Raw genomic sequence first — 13,841 nt, 5'->3', positions numbered from 1 at the left:
AACATACTGGAAGTTTTTGTAGATGAACATTACCTCCTTTTTTTGCTGTTCTTTGTGGCTTTCAGAATCAAAAATAATTATTGATGAAAAAATAATTCCAAGTCCTTTGCAGTGATCATCAAACAGCAGTGACAAGATACAGCCTGTCCTGAGGCCACACCAGCACAATACAACTTTCTCCTCCTTAAGATCAACAAACTCCACAATCTCAACATCCTCCAGACCATCAGAACGATCTGGCCCTGAAACCCTGCTCCAGCTCCAGAAATCACATGGGGCTAAAGCAATGCTTCCTCAACACCATCCATGAGTGGGTCATGAAAAGTGATCCAGAACAGTGCATCATCACCACTAACCACCAGTTATCAGTCATCCAATGAGACTTTCACAAGAATACTCAGCGACCCTGTGATCAAGGGGATTTGGGACTCTGGATTCACAGGAGATACAGACCAAATTCCTCTTTCAATCCTGTAAACCTCTTTTCCACACTGAAATTACTGCTCACATTCACAGTGAATCCAGTGTCTCTAGCCTAAACAGAAGCCATGGGCTAGATCCCAAGAAAAGGGAAATTCAAAGCTGAAGTAGAGGTAATAAAATCCCAGTAACTACAGGAATTATCCACAATGGATGATGAATTTTCACAATATTCTGAATGTATATTTCTATGACTGGATTATCAGCCACACTCATCCAAGGGATTAGACTGCCCCTTTCCTGTTTAAATTTTCCCACATGGTGCAAAGATTTCTTGAGCTACATTTGGCAAGTGTATCTCAAATTCCACAAGGGTGCTGAAAATTAAAACAAAATGGTGGTTTAAGCATTTTTCTGGTTAAAATCTCAACAGAGTATGGTACAAGATACAGAAAAAAGAATGCTATATTGAGCATTAGAGCTTGCAGAGATGTGATATAGGCAGGTATCAATGCCTGAATGTGCTGTACTTAAAAGCATGTGTCCCGTGCTCACCTACATGTATTTTGTAGATGTGTTCACATAAACCCTTTCATAACAGTAGAAAGATTCATTGTGACTTTGAAAAATCTTAAATTATATATATTGTATGTATTTTCTAAAATCTCATGCATAAGCACTAATTACTGTGGGAATAGCAAAATATATTAGGGAGAGAACAGGAGAGAAAGGGAAGAGAGAAGCTAAAGCATATTTATTATCCTGCTGTTGCTGTTGATCTTTTAATGTTCTACAATTATTCAGCAAGCATTCATTCCAGACAAAAAGCACCCCTGACAACCAAGCTCTTGGATTTCTTCCACAAGTCAGTTTTCCAGCTGGATAAGAATCTCCATCCTCAATTTCGTCCAGTGAAAATAGGAAAAAACATCTCAGTAAGGAGTATGTGTTCAAGTTGGATTTCTCTAAGTCTTCAGCAGGCTACATTTTTCTTATGGACCTTGAATAAACAGCTTTTGCTCTGCTAGTCAGCTTTTTCAGGTTTTTGTTTTGCTTTGGACACCAGCATGGTGTAACTGCTATAGGACTGCCAAAACCTGAATCGATGCACCAAATTGTCATGACTGAGCAAGTTTTACCTCCTGACGCTGCTTACAGATGATGTCCAAACTATTTCTAGCAGATGGCAATCAATGCCTTCTTTTAGGGACTAGTTATTACCTCTTGCACAATGCTGGGAGCTGATAGTTGAGGATCACCTAGCACATCAGTGCTGGGCAGGGAACAGCATCTTCTCCTGACTCCTGATCTGCTCCCCTACCTTGAAGCACAGACCTGTTTAGCTGCTCCCAGAAAATTCCTTTCCTACAAAAACTATTTTCTTTAAAAGAAAGCAAAATCTTCCTCACTTCATAATTCTCAACATATCAGTAGTGCTCTAAGGCATCAGGGTAGCAAAAGATTAAAATCACTAAAGGAGAAACACAGTCATGTTTAGCTTTATTGCAGCTAGCAGTTGCTAGGAGGGCAAGAACCTTTAAATATTGGTTGGAACCTGAAAGTCCTTTATGCAGATTAAGAAAGCAGTATGTGTAGATTCTACAAGGAAAAAAAAAATGGAAAGCCATGAGCACAGGGATGTCCTGCTTGGGGCCAGGGGCTGGCTTCACCAAGTAACACCCAGCTCCTGTCCCTGGGCAGCTGTCACTGCTGCTGCTGCTCAGTGCTTTACTTCTTGTTCATAAAACTATTTCTTGCCTAATTTTCTCCAGACTAAGTAAAAGTAAACAGCATCAAAATTTGTTTGAGGACCATAATTTAATCAGTGCTGAGTGAGGACCAAGTACATGTTCCTTTCATCTTAAAACACTGCATTTGTACATATCACATCAAATTCTCATAAAATGCAAGACAATAAAACATCTTATGATCAAAAAAACCCCAAACCCCTTAATTTCCAGCTTTTCTTCAATAAGAATATATGAGAAGACTTCTTTTATCTGTTTTCACAGCCTTTTGCATGAAAGTTTAATTAATGGTCATGAATATCCAGAAATACTTTCTCCAAAGCATCCTTTAAGAGTCTTCACTTCTTACTCAGTTTATTTATTGCATGGAGATTTATCCAAGGTGGAGTCAATAACACTGCAGCTACCTACTCATCTAATCTCCTGCTCAGGCACACTCAGCAGAGCGTGCCAGAATTTGGTTAGTCAATTCCAGTTGCGGCAAGATTGGTCTGTCCCAGCAGGACAAAGGCTGAGCAAAATTTTCCCTGCAGTTGCTCCTGCAGCACCAGAAGAAAATGGAGTATATCCTTCTCTTATGTGATTTTTTTCCCCCTAAATTCACAAAGAATTATTATTTAATACTAAGAATGGGAAATCAAATTTCTGTTTTGGTCATGTCAGACCGGGTGGGCTGTCTACTAGTGAAAGACAACAAAATAAGACTTTGTAACCCAAGGAGTTTTTACCTGAGGAAGACAGTTAATAAAACAAACAAGGGGATAAAGCAGATAGATAGATGTGGAAAACAAATTATGAGCACAGCTGCTCTGAAGTGACTGGCTACTCGTTATTGTTGATCTAGTCCTTTTCTCCAGCTGCTAAACCACATTAACATAGCTAAAAATACCTTTTCTACTTTTTTGGCTCTCCTTATTTCTTTCCCTCTCAAGAAAATATTATTAATTACCAAAGGAGTAGTGTATGGCACAGTAAGTGGGTCACAAGCCATATTATGAAAAACACTAGTGAAAATGTTAATGTTTTTTCAACTCTTGATTTAGGGAGCATATATTTTCTAAACTGGTTTATGTTCCAACAGTTTCTGTGTTTTACTGTTCCCTCCTTTTTTATTCCCCTGGGTATCTTGTAGGAGCTGCTTGAGTCATATCCCACACAGACTATGGAGAGCTTTGACTACTATGGCTTCATGTCTAAGATCCTGTGAAGCAGGCAGTGTTCTTAATTAATTCCTCAGACACCCAGCAGACAGAAACTGGCACCTTTATCTACTGTTTACTGCTCCCTTCCAGGCGTGAACAGTCCAGGTCCAAGCTGGCAGCCTTTCCCAGTGGAAGCATTTTCCCTGAAATGAGCCACACTGAAAATGACAGGACTCGGCTGCACAGAGTTCTGGCAAGAATAGCCTCTAAACAACAGAAAAGGCCCAACAATTTTCATCAAGAAGACATGTCAGCTCCTGAGGCTTGCACCTTCTTGCAGAGAGTGAGCTAAGTGCTTCAGGAATAAAATGAAATCAAAGCAATAGCAGGTTTGCACAGCTGGTACCCTCAACAAGAGCATGTGCCAATCTCACACCAGACCAACACTAGTAAATCAGCTTTCCAAGAGCAAGTGCTGCACAGAGGAGTGGCAGAGGTGCATAAAATTCTGGGCTTGGGACTAAGGATCCACATTTAACCCATACCATGCCCACAGACATACAACCCTCCTCCCCAGAAATAGTTCCTCAACTGGGATCAACTTCATTCATTTTCTAATAGCACTAACAGATTCATTTGCTTGGCCAAGAACAGGATAGGAGATGTACATCAGCAAACAGATCATTTTGAAGAAAATGGATTTATTTCCGCAGCTGCTGAATAACATTTTATTCCTTAAAAAGAGGCAAAATTAACAAGCAGTATTCATAAATGTGACGCAGCCTGATTTGATCAATGTTTTCTCTCTTTATTAAGATGTTTGTTAATTATTCATTCCATAATTTTCCTAAAATGCTTGCTAAATACTTTAAAAAGTATGCATCTTTATACATTCAATTACAGGCAGAAAATTTCTATTGCTTGATTGGGGAGTCATGATGCCAACAGCTCTCATAGCTTGCCATCTTTGAAGGCAGAATCATACTTAAAACTTAGTGTAACTAGGCTTTTCATCAGGAACTGTAATTACTTTCCACTTCAGAGCTACACAATGAAGCATCTTCCTATACTTAAGCCTCCCAGAGCACAGCCAGCTTGCAAAAATCAGACAAAGAGCATTATTGATTTTCTCAAGGGAGTAAGATATTTGTCCACTGCCAAGAAGAAACTGTAACTATTCATGTGTAGCAAAAGATGCAGTATGAGAAAGGACACACATCACTATGTCCATATCTCAGAAAATCACTGCAGCTGAATGAAGCCTCAGTTTATTGCAAACCAAGCAACATGAAAAACTAGAACAGCCTCTAGGAAGTTAATAGCATATAGTAGATAACAAAGGTTTTGATTGAGGATGATGAGGGGAGAAAATGCACTTCAATGTAAATACTTGATATTTTAAAAAAAATTCGGCCAAAAAAGGTTGGAGCGAGATTTGGCCCACAAAAAAAATAATCTCACTGCTTGTAAATTATAAACATGACTCAAGTATTCAGAGAAAAATATGGTGTCAGTACTTCAGCTGAAATTGCAACTCACCTGATATCCATAATGAAGAGGCTGAAATTCCAAATGGCTTCCAAACATTTGATGTACTTATACACACACAAACATACATATTCATATTTTCTCAGAATCCTTCTACACCAAGTTATTACAACCACATCAGAGCAAGGGAGTAAGAAAAGACAAGCAAACAGAAAATGCATTTAAAGAGCCAATAATCACAACACTGCTCATTAAAGAAAGGAAAGAAACAATCTAAAAACCACTTCAAACCTCAACCAGCGGCTTGATCAAAACAAAAAAACCCTTACCTGTGCATTCTTATTCCTGGCTTCTCTCCTTGCTGCTTTTTCTTTTAGCCTCTTCTCCTGAAAAAAACAAGAGGTACAGTTTTAAAGCAAACTCCAGCATTTTCTTTTTTAATATTTTAGGATTAATGTTGAGCCATCTACATATTTTTAACACCTACATGTTAAGACTGGTGCTATTCACCCTACGTGTTACTGCAAACAATACATGAAAGATCTCAATGCGATACTACTCATTCTTCTTGCTCTTAAAGGAAATCATAAAACTACAAGAATGATTGAAGCCCATATTTTATCAAGACTTACTACTCCTAAAGGAATAATGAGTAATTTAACAGAGGTAGTATTTGTCTTTAAAATAAGGTAATTAAAATGGTATTAAGAGATCCAATTTTTCTTATTTCTCAGTGACTTAAAATGAAATCAAATCCACTTAACAAACTAAAATGAAAATTATTAACTTCAGAATTGCTAAAGCAACTGGGGAGTGAAAACTAAAGCATCTTTTCCCTTTCATATCTCCATTACCAAGAAATACTTTACAAAAGCATTTGCTTAGTAATTGCATCGATTCAGAAACCATAACAAAGTTCTCTTAACCAAAAAGATTCTGCTACAAAAAAATTACATAAATGCAGTGATAAAACTCATTCAAAGCTACCTGCTAGATCTGTCAGCATAAAGAAGTTCCCAAGGTATTTAAATCAAATTACATTTACTGCTGCTTGTTTTGTTCATTCATACACCAACTGACGTATTATCTCTAATTTATACTGTCAGGTCCTTGCAATTGAACATCCTTTAAATTCTTTATTTCATGAGGAAAGGACAGAAATCCAGGTGAGAGCACAACCTCTGGAAAAGCACACAGCTCCCTCTTCTTATCTTAGTGATGCTGATGACATTGGTATTGAAACTCTTTTATGATAGCATAAAAATGTTTCTGAAATACAACTCAGTTTCTCTGAGCAATATAAGCCATCCTGGCATCAGCACATTTAGAGTCACAGCCACATAAAAGGAGACATTAACATCAGTCCAGGGTCAGCACTTCAACACAGAGAAGGCTGAAGAGCAGTTACATATCAGCTCACTCGTGGGAGTAAGGAGAAGGCTACAGCTTCAGCAGCCCTGGTGCCATTTCACCACAATGATGCTGCCAAAAGACGTTCGCAGGTATCACACAAAGTTGTCTGGAAAAGCAGCATTTGACTGCGGACATGGGAAAAGGAGAACACAGCCACCAAGATTTTCAAAGTTAGTGTCTAAATTCAGGGGCTTTTGAGACATTTATCTGGTACGTGCCATTTTCTATTCTCCCAATTGCCCAAACTATAGAAGTGTTAGCTTATTTTCAAAGCCCCTTTCTGCGTAAGTCAACCTCTTCCCTCCAAATCAAAATGAAACAATTCCCCAATGCTTTGTGTCAAGCTGTCTGACTCAAGCAACTCAATACATTCACAGTTACATACCAGGGCCTTTAATGCATGCTGTGGGAAAAAAAAAAAAAATCAAAAAAACACCCAAAAAAACCAACATCAACCACACCACTGTAGACAGATACAACACAGGTGGTCTTATTATTTCAGATATGTTAAAGCATGAAAAAGGAAAAAAAATTACATTTAAGGCCACAAGTGCATCGTGTGAGACAACAAAAGCCACAAGGACCAAGTACTGTCTGGTCTACATGCAGTTCCTCCAGCAAAGTAGACCTATGCATCATGGTCATAACACAATCATCCATGTTACAATTCCTTCTCTCCAAAGTCAACTTTATGTAAGTTTCTGATCACTTTTACTTATGCGTTTTTAATTATTTCTCAAGTTTTCCATTTCCTCCACTTTAAATGGTTTAGCTGCACATTCTCCACTCTTTGGGGGAACCGTTGGGGTTCTCTCATTTTTCTGCTAAAACTGTGGGAATGGTTCAAACTTTACCCCTCAAAAACAGAGCTAGAAAGTAATACGTCATAGGTCACAAAACAGCTTTTGACTTGGACAGTCTAAAAAATTTTGGATAGAAAAATTCTGTGGTGTATGAAATGTCAGTGTTTTAACTACAGCTACAGCAAATATAGCAGCAAAGTTCCTGCCCAAGGGATTTATAACAGAGCACTGAGAAGACAGCTATGAAAGCAGAAGATTGACATAAGGACACAGAAGAGGAGTACAGAGACAGAATTATGTACTTCAGTCTCTAAAGAATGGTGAAGACACAAAAATTTCTAATATTAATAGGTCCAGAGACTGAAATAAGGAGCACAAGAGAAAAACAAGACAGAGAAGCAATCACCAGGAGATGCTGTCAAGACCTGCTTTTTTTTTTTTTTTTTTTTTTTCCCTCAAGCAAGGGAGAGAGAAAGTTTGGATCTTTGTCAACAAAAAACAAAAGCAGATTTTGCAGAGTGCATGTATGTTGGCACTGAGCTGTAGTTAGGGAGTGCATTTCAGAAGCCAATGTCCTAAAATCAGGTCTGCTTCTGCTGCTTCACACTAACACACTCTGAACAACACTGGGCATTCACAGGGTCACAGGATCATTCCAACTGCAAAGAGCATCAGGAGGTCTCTGGTCCAACCTCCTGCTCACAGAAGAGTCAGCTCTGAGGTGAGGTTATGCTGCACAAGAGCCTCATCCAGCCATTTCAAAATCCCTAGGCTGGAGACTGCACATCATTTCTGGTCAGCCTGTGCCACAGCCTGACTGTTCTCACACAAAAAAATTCCCCATAAATCCATGGGGATAAATCTCTTGTTTTAACTTACAGCCATTGTCAGAGGTTTTGGTCCATTTCATTTGTAACATGATAATTTACTAATTGGAACGCTCAAGTGAAAAGCCATGTAGAAATTTCAGTGTATTCCACAGACGTATTTACAAACCAGGTTCTGCTCTGATTAAAATACATACATACAATTCACTATACATCTAACTTCCACAAACCCAAACCGGCTAGTATTAGATTATTTTCATTTAGTTTTTCATTAATAGTATTGTATAGCTCCGAGACCTTTTTGGTCAGCTTTTAAAATATACTCCAAATAATCTTTTTTTTCTTCACACTTACAAAGCTACTTAAAAAGGATGGCTATAACCTCAGGAATCAAAGGGATGAAAATTTTTAGTCATCATCATGTAAGATGGCTAAATCACTTGGCTTAAAGAGGAGTTGCAAACCTTTTACCTTTTCTGCACTAGAACTGACAACAGAAACAGCTCTGCTTAAAAGGATCCCAAACCATGGATAAAGCCGTGTCTAACATATGGAAGAACTATTTGCTATCCTTAACTGTGGCATTAAGAAGTCTGCCACTGGCTTCTCACATTTAATGTCCCCCTCCTTCTACTGCTGGATTTTAAAACAAAAACTCATACCCCATTTAGTTCTTAAAACTCCAACACAAATAAATAACATTTACTTTCCATGGTTTCAACTTGAGACAAAAAATAATGAATAGCAGCACGGCAGCTCTCTCTAGCTGGTGATGTCAGGAATATGGGAAAGACACATAAATAGAGAGCTTAACCCTAAGTTTTTAGTTACAAAAAATTAAGTCCAGCAATTTTGAGAGTTCTTCTCTCCCAAAGGAAATCACCTCTTCCTTGGACTCTCTTCTCTCTACATTTATGTGTTCATTTTACATTGTACACAGGGTTTAGTGCAATGTTAAAAAAATACAGCATTTATTTCTGTTATTTCTATTTTGAACAGCTTTGTTTCATACACTAATTTTTCTTTCAGCTTTTTTAATATGTAAAAAATCTGTACAAAAAAAGTCTTTCTTTCTTTTAAAGAATTTGTGCATCGCTCAGATTTATGTTCAATAAATTCTTTTAGCTGGTGGTAAGCTGCAGTTCTTCCTCCCTAAAATTTCCCTGACCTCTTACATTACCTTACCTGAAGGCAAATAAAAGTTTCACTCTACACAACTAATGCATATTGCGGAATATTTAGCTTTGAGAGCATTAAAAAAAGCCTGGGGCAAATCTATTTCCTGTAAAAATTTCATGCTCATCTGAGTCCTCTGAAGTCTTTTTATTTAAATACTCAAGAACTCCCTCAGGTTTTGATCCATCATTTTAGCACTAGATTTTTAGTAACTACTCCTTTATGTACTGGTGCCACAATTTGAAGCTACCAACTCATTCTATTTAACAGCAGAGGTAATGGTCTACTACACAACAGATCTTCACAGGTGACCAAGTTCTGGAACAAATCACCCCTCATGCCTGGAAAAATCTGGCTGTCATTTGCAAATACACATTGGTCAATACTGGAACCTGATACGACGCCTTGGTATCCAACTATCTCTTGTTATTTTAGTGGGACATAGCTAAATTTAGTCAGTTGTGCTGCAGAAAACACAGAGTTGTTCAAAAGTTCAGAGCAGCTCTCATATAATGGAATTGCCATGGCCAAAAGCTGGTTTCTACCAAAATTCTGAAGCACAAATGTGGTCTGAAGACTGACTTAAAAACATGTTTCCCACATTTTTCTTCTCCAAGATTTCACACCAAGCTTGAATTGTTTACATCCTATGGCCATTGCTACACTTATACTATTTATTTATAAATTAAGCTATGTAGCTTAATATTTCTCCTTACAGTGACTAGATAACCATCTACATGCAAGCATTTCTCCAACCACCAAAACAAACTAACATTCCTAACTCAAAGATAAAACATCACCAACTGATCAGTATTTTTTTTAATTTTTTTTTTTTTTTAAATCTGGAAATTAAGTACAAAATTGGTTACTGTTAAATAAACAAACCTTAATACCTTCAGGAAAAAGCAAAAAGCTTTTTTATTGTTTTGTGTTTGTTTTGTTGTTTTTTTGAATCTCAATGTTTGGTTTTAGAAAACTATTAAATAATCTCTTCGAGCAACAAACTACATAAACATAATGATGTAAGCCTCATCTGTAAAGCTGATGTTTACTCTAAAAGCAGGGAAATCAAAACACCTAATGACCAATTCAAGGCAACACAGAGTAGGCATCAAAGGCATGTGAAAAACAGCACAGAGACAATCTTAAACATTAAACATGAAAAAGTCTTAGAGGCAGTGGAAAAAAGGCATCCTCATTAAAAGGAAGAAAACAGAAGCTAGCAGAAACTGACCCTTAAAAGGACGTTCTTGGAACAAACAGTGCACAAAGATCAAAACAATTCCTTTCCCACTAAGACCTGAACACACTGAGTATGTTTTAAGGACAGAAAAGTTTTTCTAAAGCTTTTAAGTGAGTTGGTTTAAACATGTATATCGATGAGAGGCCGGATATGACCCAGCCATGCGCACTCACATCCCAGAAAGCCAAACGTGTCCTGGACTGCACCAAAAGCAGTGTGGGCAGCAGGGCCAGGGAGGGGATTCTGCCCCTCTGCTCTGCCCTGCTGGGACCCCACCTGCAGTGCTGCATCAGCTCTGAAGTCTTCAGAATAGCAAAAGTGTGGACCTGCTGGGAGTGAGTCCAGAGGAGGACAATGAAGATGATCTGAGGGCTGGAACACCTCTCCTATGACGACAGGCTGAGAGAGTTCAGATTGTTAAGCCTGGGGAAGAGAAAGCTCTGGGAAGGTCTAATTGTGGCTTTCCAGTAAGCCAGCTGGAAAGGAATTTTTTATGATGGCACGTATTGGGCAGGACAAGGGGTAAAGGTTTTTAATTGAAAGAGACTAAGTTTAGATTAAATATTACAAAGAAATTCTATACTGTGACTGTGGTGAGACTGAACCTACATGTACACAAACAGTAAGAGATAAAGGTAACACTAATTCAAAATACAGTTTCAACAGAATTATATGATGAATTAAGTCAGTTAACATTGTTTAGAAGTAATGTTTAAAGCTGTGAACTAAAATCTTAAAATCTTTCACAAATCAGTGGAAGTTATATAGCAAACCATGCTAATATATTCTAGAGAAAACTAGAGGAAAATGGGCAATGATGCTCTTCATCCCATTTTGTGGCTGCTTTAGGTTTTGAAGGGATGATGCCATTTAATAGTGAAAAATTCACAATCTATAGAGGTCACAGGCTCTTGAGCTGCCTTAATGCAGCCATTCTGGGCAGTTGTTCCAGTACATCCTCCAGCAGGACAAGCAGTCTGGCATGGAAGCTCCCTTATGCATTAGGGCTGGTAAAGGCCCACTTTAAGGTTATGCCTGAACTACTTCAGCCTCCACCACAGCTGTGTGGCATTCACCTGATCAGTGTGTACACAAACCAGTCGCTTCAAGCCTGGTGTGGTTCCAACCAAGGCTGTGGGTTCAATCGCTCTATGGACCAGTCACTTCAGAGCTGGATTCAATAGTCCTTGTGGGTCCATTTCAACACACAGTATTATGTCATCTGTCACCTCATTTTCTTGTTTTTCACATCAATAAGATGAGGTCAGGAACTCTGATTTTGCCACAAGACTCTTAGAAAACAAGCAAGAACGCTCCAAGCTCTAAGCGTAGCCCATTCAGCTGTTGAAGTGAAACATAAACAAGCAAGCCCTTGCCTCCACAGGGAGACCAGATGGATGCTGCTTCTAAGGCTCAAACAGGATGCTTGTCAATCCACTTCTCAGTGTCCATCCCTCTTATCCTCATAGCTCTGCATCTGGAGCATAACTGCCTGCACACAAAAGCTATGGAAGGGCTCAGATAGGCTCTCTAACAAAGTAACACTCCCTGATTTATTTTACACATCTCTCCTATACTTTTCTTTGCTGTTCAGCTGAGCGCTCCTCTCAGCAATAACCTCCCTCCCTTTATATTTTGCTCCCACGCTGGTATACTCTTAACGTGTGAGAATTTTATCATTCTCACCCAGCACCCATTAAACCAACTTTACACATGATAATCTGACAAATTCCACCTCGAAGTGCAGGACTATTCAGGTGCTTTACTTAATACAGAGCATAATCCTGTACTGCAGTTTTTTATCCCTTCAGATTACTTCATTGGAAGTATGACACAGCCTTTCCTCAGTATTAATCTAATGACTGATTTCAAACTAAAAAAAACTGTTTTTCATGGGAGCATTTCTCTTCCACTACATTGGATGGCTTGTGTTAGATAACATCTATTTTACAAAATAAAGAAAATCCCTGGTGAGTCTTTTCCATTTCTTGAGCATGATATATGGCATTCAATGATTCATTACAACACACTACAACTTTTAGAATTATTTTATAAAACTATAAACCAAACATGTTTAAACCATAACTACTCTGTCATCAACAAAAATCACTTGCAAAAGCAGAGAGGTGGAGCCTAGAGTTCCATTTGGAATGGGGCTGCCAAAGGAAGGAGAAAGTCTAGGGTGCTCTCCCCTGAGAGCTTTCCCATCTGGGCCATGGCTCAGCCAGGGCATGGGGTGGGGATCTTGGCAGGGGCCAGAGGTCAGAGAGACAGATAAAGGCTACAGCATTACACCAGGAAGCAAACCCCAAGGAACGCAGTGCAGGATGAGATACATTGGTGGTAGGGATACCCTGGATGTAAAAATGCAGTTTGTAATATCCTGTTACGACTGAGACAAAGACAAGAAGGAGAAAAAGTAATAAATTGATAAAGTGAATATTAAATACATTAACCCTAATGAGCAGTAAGGCAGACAGTAGCAAAAGATGTGAACTCAGAGGTCACTGACAGATGACAACTAAAAGAACCACACAAGCACAACCTTGGGAAGGTCCACACAGAACTTTGTAACTGGTAAGAAAAAGAACAGCTTAACTATGTTGATCAGCCTCACAGGAAGGAGCAAACTGAAAATGGAATATTTGAAAGGTACTATGAGACTCAGCTGAAAGACCAACACATGGAAAAACCCAAGGCCAGTGACAACGAAAGGGCCCTATGATGTAGTATAAAATCAGACATATTTAGGGTCCACTCTATTATTTAATGCATTGGTGAGTGTGCTTATCAATCAAAGGAGTGAGATCTTCTTAGTCCTGTTAGTAAACATCAGCCCTTATGAGCTAGCAAGAAGAAATAAACTTGTGCTGCCTGTGCTGTGCATATTTATGTGAGTACAGCCTCTCTTGTCCCTGTGGACATCCACGGTGTGTCTTGTGTGTGCCCCTCTGTGCAATACACGTGCAGGGTGTTTTTTCTTCAGCCTGGAACAGCAGTGGGCTTCATCAAAAACACCTGCAGATGAAACTGCCTGAGTTCAAACCCAAGGGATTTGGCTTCCCTTACCAGTCTGCAATCTCCCATTTTCAAAACTGAATTTTAATCAGTAATTCAGTATTCAATTGAATTCAATATTCTCTTGGTGAAACCGAAAGCTATTTATTTTGTGATAGTTCTTACACAAAGTCTGGTACAAAGAATTTTCTCTTTTAGCCTTGGAAACAGTTAATAGAGTTAATATTTGGGAAATCAAACACACAAAGAGTGAAATATCACAGTGTTTCCCCCTCATTAACACTATGCACTATGCCACTAACAAATGCATTTAGGGTGCAGGAGACAAACCAAATATTCTGTTTCAGTACAGATTTTAAAATAATTCTGCATTTTCAATGGAATTAAGAACAGCATAAGAAAAACTTTGAGAACATACAGCCCTATTTGTACCACTTCAAGTGGTACAAATCAAGATCATTTCAGTAGCGCAAGGGCCACAAAATAATATCTCCAGATTCCTTCAAGCAACATCAGTATCCCTGGAAGATTGTGCAAGGAGTCTCAAAAGTACAAAGTATATA

General features: G+C 38.6%; 1 protein-coding gene across 1 annotated transcript in view; it reads right to left on the bottom strand.

Annotated features, from left to right (window-relative positions):
- Positions 1-13,841, bottom strand: part of LOC136357602 (probable ATP-dependent RNA helicase DDX10) — a 157,941-nt gene that overhangs the window by 38,782 nt on the left and 105,318 nt on the right. Inside the window, exon 16 of the mRNA XM_066313022.1 lies at positions 5,128-5,184. Within this exon, the coding sequence (XP_066169119.1) occupies positions 5,128-5,184 (57 nt within the window). The remainder of the gene's footprint in view (positions 1-5,127; positions 5,185-13,841) is intronic.

The sequence above is a fragment of the Sylvia atricapilla genome, chromosome 2 (assembly GCF_009819655.1).
Source record: "Sylvia atricapilla isolate bSylAtr1 chromosome 2, bSylAtr1.pri, whole genome shotgun sequence".
NCBI lineage: Eukaryota > Metazoa > Chordata > Aves > Passeriformes > Sylviidae > Sylvia > Sylvia atricapilla.
Note: the sequence above shows the minus strand (reverse complement) of the source record. Positions and strands in the feature narration are given on the sequence as shown.